Raw genomic sequence first — 24,505 nt, forward strand, 5'->3', positions numbered from 1 at the left:
ATGGCAATATCTGGTAGTTTGTCTTGGTGTGGATTAATTTCTTGAAATTTAATACATTATAATGTGAAATTTCATGCTACGTACTTTTAAGATAATACCTCAAAATCATATAAAAGTTAATATCTTTCTTCACATGTCGAGTCTATTAAAAAAATATGTCTCACATCTATTAATAAATTTTTATCATTTGATATACTCTTATAACAATATCGATAGAATATAATAGCGTCTTATATTTTTCTCGGATACGATATAATATTACAATACTATTTTAAAAAATTAATGTAGATTACAAAGTCCCATCTACCCTTACGAAAATACGGCCCCCTTCTGATTCTACTTTCAACGGTATTCTGATGGTCCTTTTGGTCCCGCATGCAAATTTCAAATTGCAGTAGCCTTTTCTATAATGTATTTATTGACTGGAAACTTCGTAGTAATAGTAGTGTTATTATTATTATTATTATTATTATTATTATTATTAATATTATTATTATTATTAGTATTATTATTATTATTATTATTAAAAACACTTGCTTACTGTGTGGGTAAATACTTTCTATCGTATCACGTAATTTTGCCTTTATTTTATTTAGGGAAAATATTTATTGCATTAATCAAACTTTATGTGAAAACGAAAAAAGAATTTAACTCGTCTTAGTAAAACATTTATTTATTTTGTTGTACGATCAATTATTAAATATTGGTGGCATAATTTTTAATAAAAAAATTTATATATTCAAGTAAATTAGCAGTAGTTTAATAATAATAATTACAATAATGTTAACCTAACAAGTTTATCAATATCTTTATCTAACATTAAAACTTCGTTTATAAACAAACATTTTAAAAATATTTGAAGTGTTTATAAGTGGAAATAACTTAAGTACTTGTTTGGATAATATTTTTATAAAACCATCGATGTTGAAAAATACTCTGGAAAAATATGTTTTTCAAATATAGTTTTTAAAAAACAACTGAGATACGTTGATTTTTTTATGTATTTAGAATTGAAGATAATGATAAAAATCAAAATATATTACTCTTCAACTATAATAATGTTTTTATAAAGTAATTGTAAAAAAAATATTTATTTTTTTTAAAAAACCTTTTAAAGCATTTTATAAAAAAATTGTTAAAAAAACTTTTCTAAAAATATTTTATTAAATATTTATTCAAACGAAACATAAAATTCTAAATTAGGACCAGACGTCATATCTAATTCGAAAATTATTGTAATAAAGTAGGTATTTTGAAATAAATTTGCGAGATAGCTAGATAGTTGACCCGATCTATATATACATATGTAATAAAAGAAAAAGATTGCATTATAAAATCGATCCGTTTGTGATGGTAATAAAACATAAATTTTTTTTCCCCACACTAGTTTATTTCCAAGAGCGTAAAAACAAAAGGGGCATCGGTTTTCTTGGTGCTGCATCCGTCACCGTCAGCATTGTCACCCCACACACAACCCCCACGGTCGCAAACATATATGCAAACACTATATAATCATACTTTCTCTCTCTAGTCAAATCCCATCCTTCGACTATCTAACAACACTCCAAAGTGTACGAGTCACAAATAGTATTTGTTCGTTGTTTTTCTAACGTTTTAACTTAGTGCGGAAGAAGTATTAGACGCTTGTTCCATCGTTTTCTTGAAAGAATCCCTCGTGAAGTCTATGTTAAAAAAAAGTTGGGGGGAGAAAGAGATCTGAGAAAGAGTGTTTGTTGAGGGAGGATGCCAAATTGCCAACACTTAATGACTGCAACGGGTAGCTTGCTTGTATAGCGGTAGTGGGCGGTTGCCTCTAACTCCGAGATTCAGGTGATATCTCTCATTTTGTCCAGGTGGCTAAGATTTTTGGCCACCAATTTTCTAGATTCTCAGCCCCTTTTGAAGTTTCTTGCCCCTGTTTGTTGAAATGCTTGGCCCCTCAATAAGAGTGAGAGAGTGAATAAAGGAAGGTGCTTTTCTTGTTCGAACTGCGGGTACTGCGAGAGTTTTTTTGCAAGTTATAATTTTTCTTTCGAGCTTCGTGTTGGAAAAGCTCATTTACCTTTTCTTCTTGTCATTTACGTGTGTTTTCGGTTCTTGCTCTGTACATTTGTGATGTCCCTAATGGCGAAAGCTTTTGCATCTTAGTACCAGGGATCTTGGGTTGTGATTATTAGACTGTATAGGAGTTGTTTTAGTCGTAAAGACTGAATTTTTTCATAGGCGTAATGATGGTGGATGGAGCTTTTGATTGCTCGGCATTGGGTTAGTACAATAAGTCGTCTGCGAGGAGGGGACTAGTTTGGAGACCTTGAACTGTTGTACATCATGAGCATGTTTTCTTGGCATAATCAAAGAACATATCCTGTGGATCGATTTATGTTCTGATCATGACCAGGGCTGTTCGTGACCGGATACTCAAGGATGTGAATGGTAATATTAGCGATCATCTACGCAATCACATTCATCTAACAAATTGCATTCATTTGAAGAATCACATGCATAAGAATAGTCCCATCTTAGCTGATAGGGCTCTTATCAGGGACCTTGTTGTCCTTCAGAGGTCAAAGTCTTTAAGAGATCCTTCTGCGAGTCCTCCTTCATGGCACTCTCCTGTATTTGATGCACGCCAAAAAAGAGGGGGAAAGGATGTCTTAGCCAATTCAAGACGGTCTGTTGGCAGTGAGCGACCTAAAGATAGTGGAAGAATGTCCGTTAGCTCCCCTCCAGTTGTTACTCAGCCAGTATCAAAAACAGTCTCTGGCCAGGTTAGCAGGCATAATGAGGGACCAGCCACAGCTGTGAGCAACCGCAGTATCAAGGATGGGATCCGTGAACAAAGAAGAGTCAAGAGAGAAGTATCAAGTAGAAAGTCTTGGGGAAATGATGCAATGTTTTGGCATGATGATTGTCCACAACATGGAAATATTTTGGTCCCTGGTGGTGTTTCTGGAAATTCTGAATTGCGAGACAAGGCTGTCAAAAAGAAACTCAGCCACAGACAAAATAGACATCTTGAGACCCTTTCTGACCAGTTAAAAAATATTAAAGACGAATGCGATGATGCAGCTTCATCTCGAAATATTGACAATGTAAGGCAGAACCAGGTTGGAAAAATATCTGAAGAAGCAGGAGCAAGCATTCGCAGTCATGGTAATGGTCTGAATAGGGCAAAAAGACGCAGGTTTCGAGGGGCAAGAAGAAACCGGCCTTACATTGCTGCCCGAGAAGCTGAGACTCAAATTGAAATGTCGGTGGCCTCTAATTCATTTGCTCAAGGCAGAGCTCTCCAGAAATATTATGGTGAAGAGGGAGCACAGGAGCATGATGATCAAAATGTTGCTGGCATTCATAGGAATGGGTGTGGCATTCCGTGGAACTGGTCAAGCATTCACCACAGAGGGAAGTCATTTCTTGACATGGCGGGCCGGAGCCTTTCTTGCGGGTTATCTGATTCAAAGTCAAAGAAAGGTGGTTTTATTCCCCAAGGAAGAGATATCCCAGACATGCCCGTCATGTCAGAGCATTCAAGTTCATCTACTAAATCTGAGGGGGAAGCATTGCCTCTGCTGCTTGAGGCTTCTGGATCTCAAGGAAGCATCGATCGTGCTGCTTGGCATCATGATTACTCAGGAGAGTTGGGCATCTTTGCAGACAATCTGCTTAAGCAGGAGATCGACTCCGATCTTGCATCAGAAGGTAGATCCCATGAGCAACATAAATTTCAAAGGCAACACAATGATATCCATCAAAATCTCACTCAAAAATACATGCCAAGAACATTCAAAGATCTGGTGGGTCAGAACCTGGTAGTGCAGGCTCTCTCAAATGCTATTGCAAAAAGAAAGGTTGGTTTGCTGTATGTGTTTTATGGTCCCCATGGAACTGGTAAAACCTCCTGTGCGCGTATATTTGCCAGAGCTTTAAATTGCCAGTCTTTAGAGCATTCAAAACCTTGTGGATTTTGCAATTCTTGTGCTGCACATAATACTGGAAAAAGTCGAAATATTAGGGAAATTGGCCCGGTTAGTAATATTGACTTTCAAGGCATAATTGAAGTTCTTGACAATATGGTTGCTTCACAGAATCAATCTCAATACAGAGTCATCATATTTGACGAATGTGATACTCTGTCTTCTGGTTGTTGGAGTGCAATATTGAAGGTCATTGATCGATCCCCTAGGCGTGTCGTTTTCATCCTTGTTTGCGCAAGTCTTGATGTGTTGCCTCATATAATAATATCCAGGTGCCAGAAATTCTTTTTTCCAAAGTTGAAGGATGCAGACATAATATATACTCTGCAATGGATAGCAACCAAAGAAGAGATAGAAATTGATAAGGATGCTCTGAAGCTTATTGCATCAAGGTCAGATGGATCTTTGAGGGATGCTGAGATGACTTTGGAGCAATTAAGTTTGCTTGGACAGAGAATTTCTCTTTGCCTGGTACAAGAACTGGTAGGGGTGCTAATGCGATCTTGTGTGCTCAACATCTCGTCTTGTAGTATTTGCTTTCAGTTACATCGTATCTTCATCTTACTCATTAGTAACATATTACCTTTCTTCTATTCGGCTTCATTTAATCCAGATGCATAAAGTGTATAAAAAAGACTCTTTTATTATTTTATTATAGGTTGGGCTTATTTCAGATGAGAAGTTGGTAGATCTACTTGATTTGGCTCTGTCTGCAGACACTGTCAATACAGTGAAAAATCTTAGGGAGATTATGGAATCTGGTGTAGAGCCATTGGCATTGATGTCACAGCTTGCAACAGTCATTACTGATATTCTTGCTGGAAACTATGATTTTCATAGACGAAGACCTAAAAGAAAGTTTTTTCGGCGACAAATATGTGAGTCCCATGATCCAGTATCTCTTGAGCTTCACATGTTCATTGTGATAAATGTTTTTCATGAACCTGCTCCAGGTTTTAAGTTTTCAGTGTTCACAACTTTGGGTTAGCCAAACTTTTATTCTTTATTCTCCCTCCCTTTGCACGACAGTAACCAAAGAAGACATGGAAAAATTGCGTCAAGCCCTGAAAACGTTGTCTGAAGCAGAAAAACAGCTTAGGGTATCAAATGACAAGATGACTTGGTTGACTGCTGCATTGCTGCAACTGGCTCCTGATCAACAGTACATGGTACCAAGTTCCTCCGCAGATACCAGTATTAATCACAGTTCCTTACTCTTGAATACTGATTATTTAAAAGAAAGACCAAGAAAAAGCAATGCTGAAATTCCAGCTGTTCGATCTGGAAGTTCAGGGGATGTTTATCAAAATGCCAAGGGTGTTAGTATGGATGTGAAGGGCCATGTCGGGACTGGGATGGTTTCGCAACAGGTGTACACCACCTCCAATGATAAAAATAAGACAAACAATGTTCAACTACAAGGTAAGTTTCATCGTGAACTCGAAGAAATTTGGTTGGAAGTGCTTGAAAAGATCCCAATTAGTAGCATAAAAGAGTTCCTGTATCAGGAGGGAAAGCTGGTCTCTCTCAGTTATGGTGCAGGTACTATCATATTGCACTATGTTCTGTCTTGTGCCATACTTAGCCAATGTTGTGGCGATACTTTAAAAGTAGTTGTTTTTTTATATTAACATGTCATTGTGTAATAATATATCTATATCAGTTTTGTCTCTAATACTTGCATGGAACAAGGACATGGTTTGTATCAAAATGATTTTGTGAATCTCTTAAGTAAAACATACATGTTCAGGTTTTTTGTCTTAACAGTTGGCCTTTCTTGGCAGCTCCAACTGTGCAATTGCTGTTTAATTCACAGCTGACAAAATCCAAGGCCGAGAAATTTAGTTCGTACATATTACAAGCATTTGAGTCAGTCCTTAGATCCCCTGTGAACATAGAGATCAGATACGACACAAGAAACGATATGGGCGCTGTACCAATTTTATCACAAGCATCTCAGGCTCCATCCCATTTGGATTTGGACCCCATTCTTCTCACTAGTAATGGGAGTAATTTGGCAAATCATAGTGATACCAGAAGGGGCCAAGATAGAGATGCTTCTTCTTCTAGGTTGGGTAGGAGTGAAATCGTTGAAATCGAAGATTCTCCTGGAAAGTATATTGGAGCTAAACACAGTGATGAAAAGGCAGACTTAGACAGGCAACAAAGTGAGAGTGCTTTAGCTGGAGCAACATCACAAAAGATGTCTACTAATACTTCATTTCCAGGTCAGAGAAACCTCGGAGATAGAAATCAGAGTCTTAGTCTTGTCAGAAGCCGGTTATCTCTTGCCCATGTAATTCAGCACACAGAGGCTTGTTCACAACAAAATGGATGGTCAAAGCGCAAGGCAGTTTCCATTGCCGAAAAGCTCGAGCAAGAAAATCTGTATGTATTGCTCTCTAATTGGGTGACAGATAATTATTGCTACCAGTTTTTCTTACTTTCTGGTTGGATGCTTATTGCTATCTGTTTTTGTAGTCTGTATGGGAATAGGAGTTGTCATCGCAACAAGTTGACTAGGGGAACTTGTGCATCTGTGTGTTTGTGTCTATAAATATAATATTAATCCACTCCTATAAAACTTCAGAAGGCTTGTTATGTGGCAACTGCAATGGTTTTTTTTTGTCTTGGTTTGAACAATAAATTATGGCAGTTTTGTCAATGATACAATGTGGATACATGATTTTGTTGCAGGAGACTAGAACCAAGATCAAGGAGATTGCTATGCTGGAGTCCTCCAAGAGTTTCACGTCGGAAGGTAAATGTAGAAAAAAAAAAGGTTCATGTTTTTTATTTAAGAATTTGTTACTGTTTTGGTGATGCCGATGACCAATAGGGTTCACGGCATAAAAACATGTTGGTTAGAAGGTGAAGTTGGATGAACTAGTTGCACGCATTTGGTCTTAAAATAAACAAGGAGACTTGTCGTCTAGTTATAAAAAATATTATCAAGTCTTCTTCCAACCTTACCTTCTAATTTCTTGATTTAGTCAATATTGATTGGAGGATGGGATACTTGCATATGTAATGCATATAGAGACATGATCCTGTTAATACAATCCAATAAAGTGAGTTTCATCTGGAGATTTGAATAATTTTTGCTTGCTTGGATTGTTATGTTTCCAATTTCCATGCAAGCCAACACTTGGAATGATTTATGCTATGTGATTGTACGAAATACTCAAATTTACTGTATCTCACGCTTGCAGCTTTCAAGATTGAGAATCAGAGCTAGGAAGCCACATGCATTTCTAAAATTTATCTCCTGCGGAAGGTGTCTCACCAGTAGGTCTCGAAGGTAAAATGTTAGGTCTCGTCACCATTGTTCTTTAGTTAGATTCATTCATGCGCCAGTCTTTTACGGTTTCTAGTTGATAAATCCTTATTATTTGGAATAACTTAGAATAGATAATCTTGGAGACCATCATGAATATCAAGATTCAGATTTTTTTTCCTCAATATGAATAAATAATGTATTTTACCCAATTTTTTGGTTCTCCTGTAGTGTTTAGGTTCATAAGCTTATTGTCTCCTGTATTTCTCTGCTGTGAGTTGCCAAAGTTCTTTTACTTGCTGTTGCATGCATGTGAATGAATGGTGGTTATTGTGGTTTTCTTGTCCCTTTTGCGTAAACTTTCCTACACCAGTTTCTGTGGGAAACATTTTCCAGTGTTTTGTTAGTTTTCGTTTGTTTTTTGGGGGAAAAAATGTTCTTTTTTAAGCAAAATTGAGAGACACCTTGATTCATTCATCAGGTGTTTACAGGGGTGAGCAAATTTAAAAAGAACCGGACGAAATTTTTTTACCCCTGGTCAATTTTCTGTGATATATCTCAAATTCGACTAACTCATGAAAAAATATTATTAAATATTATTTTTCAATATATATTTATGGATCAGATCGATCCGTTTTAAAAAACCCAAAAACGGTTCAATCTTAACCCATTTTTTAAATCCGAACTGAAATGATTGAAATAAACTATAAATATCTCTCTTACTACTGCAAGGGGTGCCCTCCGGATTTGAACCGGAAGTTCAGAACCAATTAAAGAGGTGATTAATTTTGAAAAAAAAAAAAATCACTTGAAAAAATAATTTTATTTTCAGGAAAAGAACAATTATATATTCAAATACTTGAATAAGGTTTTTATGCCCTTTTAAATAAATAAATAATAATTTAGTTAAGTACAACAACATGACAATCACGCAAAATAGAAAATGAACAGCCATGTGATTAAGGCGTTTTGGTCGAAGTCTCTGGTCAACTGTGGAATATATATATATATTTTTAACAAACTGTGGAATTTTATTAATTGCTTAATAATCCAGATTTTGATAATCTCCTCGCATTGAGTTCTCAATTAAAATATTATTAATAATACTGAAAAAAGACAGGAATTCTGAATTCATTTAAAAGTTTTTTTTATTATTATTTCTCATTATAACAACAATATACAGCACAAGATACATGAATAAAAGTCACAAGTCTCTTGGTCACGTGATATCAAGTGTCTTAAAAAAATAAATAAGATCTCAAGTTCGGGACCATCCCGTAACCCTCATACCCAACTCTCGTCCCGAAAAAAAATGGGAAATTTTTTATCTCTCGATCCCGTACCCGACACATGTCGGAACCCGAATATGTTCGAGATCCCGAGATCCCGTCAGGTAGAGAGAGAGAATCGTGAATTTTTTTTTTCAAATTCAAGATTTCGTAATAAAAACAAATTTTTTTTTTTTTTTTATAAAAAATGCTATTTATAAACTTATATTTCTAAATAAAAAATAAATATTCAACTTAAAACATATAATAATAAAATATTCCGGATAATGCTTTAAGGTTTTGGTAAGAAAAAGAAGTGCATCGGATAATTATTAATAAAATATTCGGATACAATTAGTAAATAAATTTTGTTAAATAGATAGTCAAATTGATCTCTTGTTCTACATATTTGTTCTAATTAGATAATTATAAATATGAATTAATTAAATTATTAATTTATTTTTTAAAATAAATACACAATAATAAAATGTCATTTCGTGATTTCACTATTCGATCGTTTCAAAAATAAAAATTATGCGAATTAAATTCACAATTAATTGTTATATAGGTTGAAACATAATAATATTTAGCTTCATATATTAATAATATATATTATTTCGGAACGGGTCGAGAATCTCATCGGAATAAAATTTTTTTTCCCGATCCCTCTCCCGATATTAATCGGGACGGAAAAAATCACAAAAGTTTGAGTCGGATGAATATCATGTTAAAATTTTTTCGGAACGAAAATAGTCGAAATTTCGAGAATTTTTATCAACCCCGTAAGTTTGAGACTCGTCAAATGCTTCTCTCAATTATAATAATAATAATAATAATATAAAAACATACATGAATAAGTGGAACATTGAAATTGACATATAAGTACACGTAGAAGTCCCAACTTCCAAGTAATTCCATGCTAGTCCAATTCGATAAATTATTATTATTATTATTATTATTATTATTATTATTATGATAATAGAAATTACAGAACTGAGTAATAAGGTTATTGGACTATGTCAATCGAATTATTTGTTTTTGCCACCAACATGACTAATTAACTTCACGGATCAATTTTGGAGATAGATTTTTTATTCGGGTCTATCATTAAAATTTTTTATATCAAAAGTATTACTTTTTATTGTAAATATGAGTAAAACTGACTCGTCTTACGAATAAAAATCTGTGAGACCGTCTCACAAAAAATCTACTCACTTTACTTTACTGCTTGTTCAATCTATTCTTAATCTTGTTAAAAAATTTTGAGTCATTTATTTCAAATATAACTTGAAAAATAATATTTTTATTTAGAGCCTTGGGAAATAATTTTGATAAAGAATGTAGCTGCCTCAAAAAAATTACTAAGTTGATCCTTTTAAGAAAATATCAACTCGATTATTTGGTTATTGAATTTTAAAAACTTTGTTACATTAGAACATGTCCCTTTCACCGTGGCCCTAATCCTATATGAGAGAGTTGGAAGATAACTACCAATTCGCCGTTGGTCGTTGCCTGCATTGCCCATCCAAAAAGAATCGGGAAAGTTAGTACATAAAAAAAAATATACAAAATTTTGGTGCCCACTTTGAACATACATATTGTTACATATAATATTCTAACATAAAAAAACTATATTATATGTTAGAGATTAGAGTACACCTAATCTTGAGTGGAATATTAAATATATAGAGGCAGCAATAAATAGGACACAAGTGGAGCGATTGTAGAGAATGAATGGACAGAAATGACAAATCTTGATAACGCTCGATAACCCCAAAGCCAGCGCCCCTCTGCCTCTGCCCCCGTTGAAAAGGCCCTTGCTTTAGGCACCTTGTTGCTTTCAAGCAGCCTGCATTGAATTTCCTCCAGCAAAAAACCAAGATTATCGAGCCAATTAACCATTGCTGGTTTACCCGATTCAATATTCGGTCAACCCATCATCAATCAATCTGACCCAAGATCGCTCCTTTTTTTCTTTTCTTTTTCCCTTTCTTTGTTCTTGTTTCCTGTTTTCATCTTTGGCACGCGGATTCGGAATTCCTAACTTTTAATTTACATATTTATACACAGAGAGAGAGAGAGAGAGAGAGAGAGAGAGAGAGAGAGATGGAACGATCGGTTTTAGTTGTGTAGAGCAGAGGACAGGAATCGGATTCTTGTAAATCGTGTGATTATTGAACACCCATCAAGTGTTTGTGTATAGTTTGGTGATAAATGGCTTCAGCGGCTATGTTTTCGTCTTTGAGGAGGCGGACGTCGCCGTCTATGGACGCGTTTCTGGCGCCGGTGGATCTATCGGATGCCTCTGTTATAAAGGCTTTACGCGCTATTTGTACAGAGCTGGTCTCATCGTTTTCAGGTGACTGTAGCTTTACGCCTTTTTTCCATGGTAGGAATACTAGATCTTTGATTCGGAAAATTCAGGATATTTCCGTTCTCCTGGATGCTTTTGGTGATGTGAGATTCTCGAAAGTGTCTTTCACCGTGTTTTTATGCTTCAAGGAGTTGTACCTCCTGCTTTATAGGACCAAAATTTTGATTGATTTCGTAAGAGGGTCCAGTAAGTTATGGCTGTTGCTTCAAAACCACTCAATTTCGGAACATTTCCATGATTTGAACCTGGAAATTTCCACCCTTTTGGATGCTTTCCCTTTGAGTGACATTAATTTGCCTGAAGATGTTGAAGAATTGGTTGTATTGTTGAGAAAACAAACAAGGAATTCAAAATTGTCCATTAACAAGCATGACGATTTGTTGAGGTTGAAGTTTTATCATTTCTTGAATGAGTTTGAGAATGGAAGGGTTCCGGAGAAGAATGAATTGTCCGAATTTCTGGTGGAAAAGTTGAGTATCTGCGACGTGAGAAGTTGTAGAGTCGAGATTGAGTTCTTAGAGGAGCAGATTGTGAATCATGATGGGGATGTTGAACCACCAACATCGGTTCTAAATGGATTTGTCGCTTTAATACGGTACTGCAGGTTCTTGCTGTTTCGATTTGAGGATGAAGAAGGCGAATTAGGAAAGTGGAAGCGTAGGATGCCAAAGAAGGGGTTGATCACTCAGAAGATTGCTGATACTTTTAATGCCATCCCCAAGGATTTTTGTTGCCCAATATCATTGGATTTGATGAAGGACCCTGTCATGGTATCAACAGGGCAGACTTATGATCGTGCATCAATTATGAGATGGATGGGGGAGGGCCATAGCACTTGCCCAAAAACGGGGCAGATGCTCCTCCATACTCGTTTGGTGCCAAATCGGGCTTTGAGAAATTTAATTATGCAATGGTGTTTAGCTAATGGGCTTCCATATGATCTACCAGAAAATGCAGATTATTCTTCCGAAAATGCAGTGTTTGCCTCACCAAGCAAGGCAGCACTTGAAGCCACTAAGGCCACAGCCTGTCTGCTTATTGAACAGCTATCAAATGGTACAGCGAGATCAAAGACTGTGGCTGCCAGGGAGATTAGATTGCTAGCAAAAACAGGAAGGGAGAATCGGGCTTGCATTGCTGATGCTGGTGCTATACCGCTTTTAAAAATGCTTCTGCCCTCTTCAGATGCCTTGGCACAGGAGAATGCAGTGACTGCAATGTTGAACTTGTCTATTTACGATAAGAATAAAAGCAGAATCATGGATGTAGAAGGGTGTTTAAGCGCTATCGTTGGAGTTTTAAAATATGGGACCACAACCGAGGCCAGGGAAAATGCTGCGGCGACATTGTTCAGTCTCTCTGCCATTCACAACTATAAGAAACAGATAGCTCAAGAAGATGGAGCGATCAAAGCTTTGGCTGGACTGTTGAAAGAGGGGACAGCTAGAGGTAAAAAAGATGCCGTGACAGCATTGTTTAATTTATCAACCCACGTCGAGAATTGTGCTAGAATGATAGAGTCAGGGGCCGTAACAGCACTAGTTGATGCACTAGGATGCGACGGTGTGTCTGAAGAAGCTGCAGGTGCATTGGTCCTGATTGTACGGCAGCCAATAGGTGCTCAAGCAGTCGGAAATGAGGAAAATGCAGTTCCAGGGCTGATTGGAATGATGCGTTGCGGCACTCCGAAGGGGAAAGAAAATGCTGTAGCGGCTTTGCTTGAATTATGTAGAAGTGGTGGTTCAGCTACCACAGAGAAGGTGGTGAAGGCTCCCGCTTTGGTTGGTTTACTGCAGAGCTTGCTCTTTACAGGGACTAGGCGTGCCAGGAGAAAAGCAGCATCGCTTGCTAGAGTCTTCCAGAGGTCTGAAAATGCCTCCTTCCATTTTGGCGGATTGGGTGTTGGGTATGCATTTTCTGGAAACTCAGCTGCACAAGATACAAATTTTGCTGGTGATGCAACGATGGCAGTGTCCATTTCGGTACCTGTATTGTAGTGGTAATATGAACATTCCCGGTTATGTTTACCCCATTCATTACTCTCGCTCTCTTTTTTTATATATTCAAAAATTCTTGTTCAGATAGTGATAGACTTATAGTCCAGGAGAAAAAATATGTAAACATACCAGCAGGCTGTATTAATTTGTTAAATCAATTCTTTATGTGGTGTAATTTTTTATTTTTATTTTTAATAATGTATCATTGATGCCGTTGTGCCAAGATACATTAATATATTGCTTTATTCGTGGGGAAAACCTTATTCTAGCTTACTTCAATTGCAGCAAGTATTTCAACTGTAAGTCATCAGTGTATCATCCCTCTATATTTGCTCATTTCACTTAAGAAATGGAAATATGAAGTTATATCTTGAAGGAGCTTTCAAGCTTGGAGATTGGTTTTTTGTGCGTGATGCTGCTATCTTGACATGTTTCTTAATAAAGATTTCTGGAGCAGTGTCATATTAGTAGGAAATTTGGAAATCAAACCTTTAATGGGGTGATTGGTTAAAAACAGCCTTTGTCTTTTGAAGTATGATGTTACTTGTTATATTCAATCAAGTCAATGCCAAAACATTGTGGGATATCACCAGATGAGTAGAAATAGAATGAGATGATGGATAGAGTCGACTAGCATACTTCAGTCCGAAGAACACGAAAGTGATACCACTCAATGAATCAAAGATCTGAACACCCCTTACCTGCTTAAAAATGTAAAAACCTTACATTGAGCTGTACCACTTGCTTAACTAAAAGTAACCTTCATGCAGTTCATATCATGGCCACAAGTCTATAGGAATATAATCATCCACTCCCTGATCTGACGCTTTTTCCTCGAGGTTCCCCCCGTCCATAGCTCTGTATGATTCCATCATCTCACGAAGTTCAACAATAGCTTTGTAATGATTCACTTGCAGGTCTCCCTCCCCTTCTATACTACACCATGTATCATCCTTTAGTACTCTTTCCACATCTTTGAATCTTACAGCATTTTCTTTGGTTGCCTGAGTGGAGTTGCCTGAATTGTCGGCTGAGGGAACTTTTGGTGTGGAAATTTCTATATTATCTTCGTTATTCACTTCACTTTCTGTAATATTTAGTCCAGTCAATCTTGGCTTTTTCGCGTCATTTTTACCTGCAGGATCTTTTGTTTCTTTCAGATGCTTTAAAAGGACTGTTAAGCTCCCTTTGCTGTCACTCATGTTACTTTTCATGCTGGTAATTTGATGTTCCATCTTTCCTAGACTCTCTTTAAGTTTCTGAATTTGCTCTTTCATATTGTTTTGCTCTGCCATCAAAACCTGCAGTTCTTGCGCCGCTGCAGTATTCGTCGAGTCGTGATTCAAAGTCCAGCTGTCTCTTTTTTTTGTCACTTGAAATTTCTCGTCCCTTCTTTTAATGTTCTTCAGCCATTCTCTTTTCCCTTTTTGAAACCATGGATTCGCGTATTCATATCTATCACTGCGGATCTTTCTGAATCCCTACGTTAACAAAACCAGACCACATCAGAAAGAAACTTAACACAAGACATTCGCAGAGAACAGATAAGCATGCGTACATATGTATTGAGCTGATAAACTAAGCTTGCGAAAACGTTAGTCTTGAAATACTTGGGAAGGATATTTTCAGAAAACTTGTTAGGATCCCAAATAATGAAACTGGTGCCATCTGAATTCCATGATACAATTGATTTTGTTTCCTGATCATCTGCAATTTTAAATATCTTATGCAGAAATGGAGGCAGGCTGCGCTCCGGCACGTTGGCCGACAGCACATTTCCTCCATTTATAAGACAGCCACCAAACTCTCCTCCATGCGCACCTTCAGCAATCTCAGTTGCTGTATTACTATTCTCCTCCTGTGTAGTTTCAGTGAGCATTTTCACTGAAAATTTTGGTTTGGTTTATTGAATTTTAGGACAATATATCAGGCAATCTTCGTGTTAAACTGAGAGCAAATCAAGAAGATTGTCTATCAAACTGATTATTTATACTAACTCGTGACTAGTGAAATGATGACCCTTTACTCTTTTAAGTTATATTCCAAATGGGCACACACTTAATTTGTGATCACCTTCTTTAACGATTTAATTTGAAATTTTGATTCGGTTAATTCTGAAGTTTTGTTTTGTATTTTGTCAAAAAAATGGTCTAATATTATTATTAATTTTTTAAAATAAAAATTAATTACTTTTTTTATTTAATTCAGTTTTTATATTAAAAATTTTAATGAACTAGTTTTTTTTTTAAACTTTCCCTTCGGTTACTAACGGTATCCATCCATCTTTTATCCGGGTCGGTTAATTCGATTATAATAAATTAAAATTCATTCGGTTCGGTTTGACAAGTCACAAAATGAAAGACAATGCTGAAGTTGTACTTCATAAATCGGCTCATCAATATCATCAACTGGCTTCAATCTATGAACTTCACATTATACATAGCGATAATCCTGTTGTTTTGGCACAAGAACGTCAAAATCTGTGACAGTCCATTCAGCCACTTGATTGGAATCTTTGTAAATTTCTGTCCCCAAGTCTAATGATGTCCATTTTCTCCTAGCTGGCGCAGTTCCTGGATCCTGTGAACCAACACATGTATTTTTACAACATCCAACTTGACTATTATCTTACTGTCAAGAAATGTTATTCGCCATGAAAACAAGGTGTTCAGACCTGGTAAAAATAGAGGGATTGCGACAACCTCCCCACGTCGAGCTCCCACGTCTTAGGATCTCCAACCCAACCCTCTCCTTTCACGGTTGGATACCCGTATTCGCCCCAAACAGGGTGAGGCAGAATCTGTAGTATCTCTTGTGGCTGAGGGTTACTGTATGGATCACATGTGACACTAGGTTGCTCCAAAAACGCCGCGTTTCCAGGGAAACAATGCAAGTGATAGGCTCCATAGGGGAAACCAGCAGCGTTGCTACGATGAATTCGAGTTCCATTGGAGAATGTGTGGTACGGAGGGCATAGTTTGAAGTCATATGGATTGCACCATGACGGTGTTTCTGGATTCAGGATCATTTCGCTGTAGCGTGTGACGTCTGAAGTTACGTCCCCGTCACAAGGCTGGCCATTGTTTTTCCAGCAGCTGCCTATGTCCATTAGATAGAACTGGCTGCTCGGACCGCCACCTTTTATTACATTCAAGCTGAACCTCACCTTGAAATTTGGTGATTCTGGTATCTGCATCAAAGATTTTTAGGTTTCAAGATATGGATAAAATGTAGGACAGGTTCTTTTTTTTTTGTCCAAGAAAAGTAGGCAGATTTTCTTGAACTTGGATGCGTTGATACAATTTGAAATAATAGTTCAAAATCAAATGAGATGGTATTTGCTCCAGGATGATATATTGGATCCTAGGATCCAGTGTTTACTTTTTTTCTTGAAAAATTAAGAATCATTTGGAGAGAGAAAATGGTTTGGAGGACAATCACTGGTTTAGATATTTACTCACAAGTTTTAACATCCCCCTTGTGGGATAGTGGTATCCACCAGAAAATCCCACTGTAGCATCTGCTCTTAGGTAAAGCATCAACCATGGGTACTTCACTGAGGTCCTCAAAACATGGTGAAAGATCCAGCTCCCTTCTCCAAGTTTCTTCATCCAAGTAACAGAATGAAAAGAAATATTTCCTTCCATTTCTTTGCTCAAATCAGCATCCAAATCCCACGAGCCGTAAAATCTTCCCCTGAGCTCGGTTCGATTAGGCCGCCGTTCTACAGCTGTGTAATTATGATATATCAATGGTTGATTCATGCACCCCTTTCCAAAGCAAGGGAACTGGCTATCAGGACCGTAAGGACCTACTTTATGCCCGTTTTTCGGGCATTTAGCAGCATATGTATCCATGTTGCCACTTTTAAGCATTATCATCCAAAATTGCCATGGATTTGGTGTGTCTTCAACTTGACATTTTCTTCCCAAGTAGAGTTCTTTCTCTGCCGCATATAGGTCAGAATTCTTGAGTGCTGCTTCTCGAACTCCCTCAAATGGTTCCCCAACACTAAGCCTGTTTTCTTTCTCTGTGACTCTGTGCACTAATATATATGGTATTTCCTTGCATAGTGAGCAATTATTTTGTCCTGCAGAGGAGAAAAAAAACATCGATCAAACACGAGATTCCGAGCATTTTAAGGGAAACAAAATCATTAAAACTACTGACCCTTTTGAGGAGAAGCTTTATATACATCAAAGCAATCAGCAGCTCTTGGACTTCCCATTTCAGGAGCTTCTTCTCCAACTTCATTGCACTGATTCCAAGCTTCTATAGCCAATCTCAGACTGTCCTTCATCATCCCCGAATCGCCTACTGCTGAGACATGATCAGCTTCACAACTTACTAACATGGCACAAGATAGAACAAAATCCACAACAAGAATTAAGCCTTTACATCTAGCCATATTCGAGCGTTCGGTTCCACAAACCGAGCTTCCGGTATACACAATAATCCTAAAGAAAGGCCAAGAAAAACAGAAGGGGTTATACTTATGAATGATCTCATACGTTTGGTGGTTGTATTTATGTACCATAGCTGTTTGGTTGAATTGAATATGAATCGTGCACGTATATATAATTCTGCGAGCCTGAACTAATTTTGATGTTCTAGGACCATTTTCAGTGCAGATTTTGCAAATTGAAAGGAAATGACAAAAACAGTTTTAAAGAAAGATGGGAGTGTGAAATCTGGTATTCTCCAAGCTAAAGTGAGGCCTAAACCATGCCTGAAGAAAGGAAAATGAAATTGTTCACAGCTTAGGGTACACATATCCTTTAGAACTATCAGCGTAGCGTGACACTGAAAAATGCTCATATAACATCAAAAAATAATTATATGGCATCGAAAATTGTTGACTTATTTGATGTCACCGGAACAATTAAACCAAAATATCAAGAAATTTGAAGTTAGTTGATCAAACTAAAATTTTAAAACTTAATGGGCCAATGCATAAAATGAACAAATTAAAAAAGGACAAAATATTTATTTTTACTTTAAATTTCGCTTTTAGCCCAATTTGCTTTTCAGTGTGATTGAGAAATGAGAGGTTGCTTTTAAGTCCTTGTTAGGTCATCCACCCAAGAAAAGAGCGTATTTGATGGCAAATATTATATTGATATTATTTTTTATTTATATTTATTTTTTGACATTATACAGTGGGAAATTGTTGCTTTAACTAAAACTACAAAATCTTCGATTATTACTCCCTTCTTATTTCTTGGCAAATGACTTCAGATTTGAGACCATCAATCAATTTCTTTGAGAACGTTTTTTGAATATACTTGATAAATATTAAATACGACTTATTTGTAGAAGCAGTGTAGTGCTAAATCTACAAATATTGATCCTTAAAAGGTTCTACTTAATGAAAAGTTGACCAAAAATTGCATTCAGAGTGTTTGTAACCTTTTAAAAAGTAATCGTAAATTTTTTCTACAAATTTTTTTTTAGTGTTTGTAACCTTTTAAAAAATGATCGTAAATTTTCTCTACAAAATAATTTTTTTTTTTAAAAAAAAAATTCATAACCACCATTTTCGAAAAAAGTGATATAATAATACAATCATCGATATCATGTAACGAGAAATTTTTTATTAGGTTCAAACACGACATTTACAAGGTCTATAAACACTTATGCAATATATACTAAATATATCCATATACACAAAAAAAAAATCCATGAAAATTATCTCAAAGTAATTTTATGAGATAGATATTTCATCGAATCCATGAAAAAAAATACAATTTGTACCCAGGAATGTACAAATAATTCAAGGGCCGAAAGAATTTAATAGTAGTGAGCCCAAGTTCATAGCCCAATAATTCGGGTTATGGGAAAGAGGAATGGGTCATAGGCCCACATCTTAGCTTCCACCCAAATCACTTGAGGATTGTTTGCAATAGATTATGTTATCTAGAAGTCATTAATTTATAAATTATAAAAAAATTAAAAAAAATCAAAAGTTGGTAATGTTTGGAAACAAATGTAAAATCTAAAAATCAAAGTTGAGTAATTTTTGATAAATAAGTTATTAGAGTAATTTTAATAATGACATTCTCATTAGAATCACTTTTGGAGAATCATGATCACCACGTGCTAGATTTTGGATTTCAATTAAATTAAGCATAAGCTAACACATAATCTTGATTTAAGAAACACACAAAAATGATTTTTTTAAGCCAAAAGTTAACAATCACTTTTTTTAGTGATTGCAAACACTATCTTATTATGATCAGATTTAATTAGGATTTTATTAAACTAACAGCCAATTATAATTGCATATTAAACAGTGGCATTGTTGTAATTAATCCTCTCTCGAGTCCCAAACTATTACTCACCCTTCCACCGAATATCATCATGCGATCATTCAAGTCATATATAATATAATTCATAATCTTTCCTCTCCACGTGAACCCGACCCAGTCAACCCGATCCAGATTCCGTCCGAACCACCGAAGCTCAGCCGATCGATGACGTCGGGAGGCCGGATGCCCACGTGGAAGGAGAGAGATAACAACAAGCGCCGGGAGAGGCGCCGCCGTGCGATCGCCGCCAAGATCTTCTCCGGATTGAGGATGTACGGGAATTACAAGCTACCCAAGCACTGCGACAACAACGAGGTCTTGAAAGCACTCTGCAACGAAGCTGGTTGGATTGTCTTAGAAGATGGTACCACGTACAGAAAGGTACGATGTGTTACGTTTCACAGTCGGTACTGCTGTAGATCTTAAGGCTCGAGCTAATTGATTTGCGGTAATTTATTCATCTTTTTGAGCTGTAGTAAACTTCTGAAGGTTGCAGTTGAGATTCCTTGTTTCGCGCTGCTAGCTGCTAACATGCGCATCTCGCATTTGAGCCACTTAGCACGTTCATAGGTTAGAGTTAGACGGTGTCTCTAAAGGACTTGCGGGATCGCTGATTCCAGTGCGCAGTGCTAAAAAAATGAGCTATTCCTCGCTAATCTTCGCAATTCATTCCTTGATTTCTGCCAAATAATCTAAATTTTCTCCTTTTTTTTATGGCCATTTTGATCTGAATAATCTCTTCTCACTTCTAATTTGCCTGCGGTGAAAAATAATGGATCTCTACGCCCTTGGTTGTTTTTTTAGTTTTGGATTTTTTTTCGGTTTTGTTATTTTCTAATTTTTCGGGAAAATCAGATTTATTATCATTAGCTATTTATTTTCTAAATTATATTTATTATAATTTTTTTTACTTGAAATATTTGTAAAATCCATTTAGTTTAATTATTTCTGATATTATTTAAGTATCTGCAGGAAAAATTTTTTAAAAAAAATCCCCAAATACAAACAAGCTGTATTTCTCTGATTTGCAACGACTTTCCTACTTGTAAGGAGTTCAACTTAAAGTGGAAGTATTGAAACAGGAAGTTGCTCTGTGGCTAATTATATGACTGTGCTTGATATTCCTTTTTAGATTAAGAATTGCTATTAGATGTTGATCTGTATGTCTCTTTAAGTTGAGTTAAATATCTACAAGAACTAGGGAGAAGGGAACATACTTGAAGTCCCCTCGTTATAACTACAAATTACAGTAACAAATTTAAAATGATGAGCTGCAGTAACAACGATGATTCTGTTCACATGATAAGAATCTTGAACCAGTTAGTTTCTCAAGCTATCACCATTCCAACTGCGAGTTTGACATTACAATGCTCTCTTTTGAACTCAATGCTATTGGGTGAGCATAAGGACATGCGGGACAAGGTGATTCTGAATGAAATTTTATTGGCGAGTGCTGCCATAAGATGTTGGGAACAAACTCCCAGATAATCATGATTATAACATGGGTGTGGTATCTGTAATCTTTCTGCTTCCACTCAACTGTTTCTATCTCTTGCAGGGTTGCAAGCCCATTGGTTCAGCAGTGGTGAGCCCTTGCACGTCAAATCAACCAAGCCCCAGAACCTCTGTTAATCCTAGCCCTGTATTTTCTGCCTTTGCTAGCCCAGTCTCGAACCATTGTAACTACAATGTCGGTAATACGGCCGATCCTGATTCCCTTATCCCATGGCTAAAAAACTTATCATCTGGCTCTCGTCCTGTTCCATCTAAGTTTCCCCATCATCTTTACTTACCCAGTGGTTCGTTAAGTGCACCAGTCACTCCTCCATCAAGCTCACCGACTGCGCGTACTCCTAGAATGAAAGATGATCCGACATCTGGTTCTTTCTGGTCTGGGCTGCACTACCCCTTCCTACCATATTCTACAACACAAAGTCCTGGTACTCAAACTCCACCTGATTCAGGATGGCTTTCTGGTGTCCAAACTCCTCAAGATGCGCATTCATCTCCAACGTTCAGCCTTGTCTCACCTAATCCTTTCGCTTTCAAGGAACCATTGTCTAATGGGGGGTCTCGTATGTGGACTCCTGGACAGAGTGGAACTTGTTCTCCTATTGTTGCACCTGGGATTGACCGGACAGCTGATGTTCCAATGTCTGATGTAATTTCTGCTGAGTTTGCATTTGGGAGCAATAATACCATGGGACTGGTGAAAGCATGGGAAGGAGAAAGAATTCACGATGAATGTGTTCCTGATGATCTTGAACTTACTCTTGGTAATTCTGGTACAAGGTGAGGTGACACAAACTGTAATCTTTTAATTTAATCTTCTTACTTACCTGTTCAGGGGGGAAAGAGAGAAAAACTTAGTTAAATGCTGGGTAAAATTATGATTTGGTGAAATTTCAAGTGAAGTGGTGAAGGAAATGGCAAGAAGGTCCGCGTGTTCCTTAACATTATGCTGTCTGCAACCGTTTATGAAACCGGTATAAGCTTGTTTTGATCCTTCTAATGGTACTTGGAATGTCAAAGAAACGAACCTTCTAGCTTTGTTCCTCGTCTAGCTCATCCGTGGTTCACAGAAGATATTTTCAGATTTCACATTTATGATCGAACAAGAACCAAAGCCCTGGGTTGTTAGTGTTACCATGCTTCACGGGATCATCCCACGAGCTGTCGTTGGTCTTCATAGAACCGGAAGTTGAGGGTATGAATAGCTTATGTAGTTGGGGATCGCACCTTCATTTATCAGATTTTTCAAACCTGTAAAACTTTGCATTGCCAATTCTTGGTTCGTTGTTGTTGTTCTTTTTGGATGCGAAAAGGATCGTTTAAAAAATTGTAGAGCTCGTACCTATGTTGTTCCTATTTTTTACTGTCATTTGCAAATGTTAAAAAGGAATTTCCAATGTGTCAACTTGCTGTTGTTTCAGATTTATAAGAAAGATTTAGTTGATTAATTTGAAACATTCATGTTGACGTAACATATGAGAGTTTCTTTCAAGTAGAATGACTTGTTAGGCTTAAAAAATGCCTACGAATTATGTTTATATATATAGGAAGTTTCGATCAGGCAACTACGTGAGTAACGGTTGACGTGACAATCACTCATTGGATGTACAAGGTGCCACGTCAGCTGTTGTTCATGTGATTGAAACTCTATATATAGGGATTTGAATTTCGTTATGCAACAACTCTAGTTTAAGTGGATGCTTTTCATCAATACATTTTTATGATAAGATGTAGAAACATTAATTAAAATGTGAAAATATCTTAGTTTATTCATAACTAGGTCATTCGTTAATATTTTTACGCTTCAAATGTCAGTGTGTTGATATGTAATTGTTCCACATTGGTTAGATAAATTTCCTGAGAGTGTATATATGATCTTGAACAAACATTCTCGGCTTTGGGCTAGCTTTTGGGGTTGGTGTCAGGTTTAAATCCAAATATTTTTTCAAAAAAAAAAAACTATAAAAAAATTAGAAAATTTTGAATAGAAATGGACATTTTGATCAGCACCAAAAAAATCATAATATTTCACAACTTAATTCGAGTATGAACCAATTGATTGTCAAAATTATTGCTTTCATAAAATTATGTATGAACCAATTGATTAGCAAAATTATTGCTTTAAAAATTATGTATGAATTCCAAGTTTCGAAGAGAATAATAAAATATGGAATGCTAGTGTTTTTTTTTTTTTTTAATTTTTTTTTCGGTTGAGTTGGGAAGAAGATTTTTGTTATAATTGAGACTCGAACTCGAGATCTCGTCTATGAATGCTAGTGTTTTCATGCATATAGGATGGTGGTGTGTGTACCTGTATTTTTCCAAACATATAAAATTTACGTAAAATTTGAAAGTTATTGAATATTAGTAATGAATACAATTCTCTAAAGTAAACATTATATATTTAAACTAGAAACATAGTAACCAAAGGCCTATTAGCTCAGTTGGTTAGAGCGTCGTGCTAATAACGCGAAGGTCGCAGGTTCGAGACCTGCATGGGCCATTTTCCACGTAATTTTTTTTTTTTAAAAAAATGCTTTTAATTGTTCTCTGCTCGTTTTCTGTAAACTTCGGACTCACCTTTTTCTCCAGAGTCCAGACTCCATCCAAGCTCCTACTTTTGTCTGATCTGTGCGTAGTTTTCATAAGCTATGGCGATCTTCACTTTTCCCTCGCTGCTAATCCTGTTGTTGACTTCCTTGCCTGACATATCCGGCGCCTCTATTTTTGCAAACGATGCTGGTCGGAATCAGATTCGCGGCCCAAAACTATCCACATTTGCGACCGATAAGAATCCGAAAATTTACAATCGGGTCGATCCAGTTCGTGACTGCAGTGAAATCAGCACCCGACCCGACTGCGTTCGGAGTCCGAAGTGCCGGTGGTGCCGAAGCGACGCCGTTGATGACACGTGCTTTTCTGAATCCGAAGCTCGGCGATTACCCTCCCAGGTCTTCTATTGTGATTCTTGATCGGCTATACTGTGTTTTGTCTTCCGGCAGTTTAATGTAGTTTGAGGATTTATTGTTCAAGCTTGTGTTGTATCCAACTGGGGTCTGTGAATTGTAGCATTTTATTTGTTTTGTCCCCCTTTTCACTTTTATTTGACAAGATTGGAAGTTTTTAGCCATCAGATGAATTAATCTCAAAATTTGGGTGTGGATTACTATGCTTTTGGATTTGCAGATGATTTTTTACTTTGTAAATTACAACTTATGAGGTACAGATCGCTGGTTTCTGTCATAGTATCAAAATGAACTAACTTCTAAGAGGATTGATACTTTTAGGCGATAAAAGGGATTCTAATTTATTTAAAAAATTAATAGTCGTGAGTATTATAAACTGCAAAGATTTGAATTTGAAATTACCAAAACCGAAATCATCCAATTAAGTTAAGTGGGTTAAAACTTAAAACTATGGACATGATTTCAAATAACTCAATTCATTCACACTTTCATTAACTACATTTTTTTGCCACATGTTCGTTGATCTTTCTGTCCTACCACCCTTCAGCTTATTACTTAAACAACGTGCCATGGATTCCCTTCAATGGTGAAAAGGGGGCTTTCTTTGACTGCAACTCTTAATGATTCTGAATAAACATTAACAGGGTGTGAGTTATTCATTGAGCTTAGCTCGTCATTACTTTATTTGGAACATATAAATGTTATAGACGCGAGAAATATCAATCTCATCGATATCATCGATCTCATACCAAATCCCATCAATCGAATCACTTTTTCGAGAAATACGAGACATCTAAGTCATACAAGTAAAGAGATCTATTCATTGATA

The 24,505-nt window shown here is 36.5% G+C and overlaps 4 protein-coding genes and 1 non-coding gene across 6 annotated transcripts; 4 read left to right on the top strand and 1 right to left on the bottom strand.

Annotated features, from left to right (window-relative positions):
• The first annotated feature begins 1,427 nt into the window (after positions 1–1,427).
• LOC140887396 (protein STICHEL-like 4) lies at positions 1,428–7,526 on the top strand. Of its 2 annotated transcripts, XM_073294625.1 has the most exons (7): positions 1,428–2,433; positions 2,543–4,457; positions 4,633–4,852; positions 5,004–5,516; positions 5,759–6,362; positions 6,672–6,735; positions 7,187–7,526. In XM_073294625.1, exons 2-7 carry the CDS (start codon positions 2,709–2,711, stop codon positions 7,277–7,279), a joined length of 3,243 nt encoding a protein of 1,080 aa, XP_073150726.1. In that variant the 5' UTR covers positions 1,428–2,433; positions 2,543–2,708; the 3' UTR covers positions 7,280–7,526. The 2 variants fall into 2 exon arrangements, with proteins under 2 accessions (XP_073150726.1, XP_073150725.1); XM_073294624.1 differs by having other exon boundaries at positions 1,428–4,457.
• A 2,741-nt stretch (positions 7,527–10,267) lies between these two features.
• Positions 10,268–13,055, top strand: LOC140887323 (U-box domain-containing protein 17-like). The gene has a single exon (XM_073294507.1). It carries the CDS (start codon positions 10,734–10,736, stop codon positions 12,888–12,890), a length of 2,157 nt encoding a protein of 718 aa, XP_073150608.1. The 5' UTR covers positions 10,268–10,733; the 3' UTR covers positions 12,891–13,055.
• Positions 13,056–15,269: 2,214 nt separating this feature from the next.
• LOC140887325 (uncharacterized) lies at positions 15,270–17,554 on the bottom strand. The gene is made up of 4 exons (XM_073294508.1): positions 17,061–17,554; positions 16,352–16,980; positions 15,565–16,080; positions 15,270–15,470 (listed from the first exon to the last, which is right to left on the bottom strand). The coding sequence occupies exons 1-4, from the start codon at positions 17,425–17,427 to the stop codon at positions 15,324–15,326; spliced, it is 1,659 nt and encodes a 552-aa protein (XP_073150609.1). The 5' UTR covers positions 17,428–17,554; the 3' UTR covers positions 15,270–15,323.
• Positions 17,555–19,262: 1,708 nt separating this feature from the next.
• Positions 19,263–22,124, top strand: LOC140887966 (BES1/BZR1 homolog protein 4-like). Its single transcript, XM_073295614.1, has 2 exons — positions 19,263–19,579; positions 20,757–22,124. The coding sequence occupies exons 1-2, from the start codon at positions 19,364–19,366 to the stop codon at positions 21,492–21,494; spliced, it is 954 nt and encodes a 317-aa protein (XP_073151715.1). The 5' UTR covers positions 19,263–19,363; the 3' UTR covers positions 21,495–22,124.
• Positions 22,125–23,139: 1,015 nt separating this feature from the next.
• On the top strand, positions 23,140–23,213 carry TRNAI-AAU (transfer RNA isoleucine (anticodon AAU)). Its single transcript has one exon. It is a non-coding gene; the product is annotated as a tRNA-Ile (tRNA).
• The last annotated feature ends 1,292 nt before the right edge of the window (positions 23,214–24,505 follow it).

Source organism: Henckelia pumila, chromosome 3 (assembly GCF_033568475.1).
Source record: "Henckelia pumila isolate YLH828 chromosome 3, ASM3356847v2, whole genome shotgun sequence".
Classification (NCBI taxonomy): Eukaryota; Viridiplantae; Streptophyta; class Magnoliopsida; order Lamiales; family Gesneriaceae; genus Henckelia; species Henckelia pumila.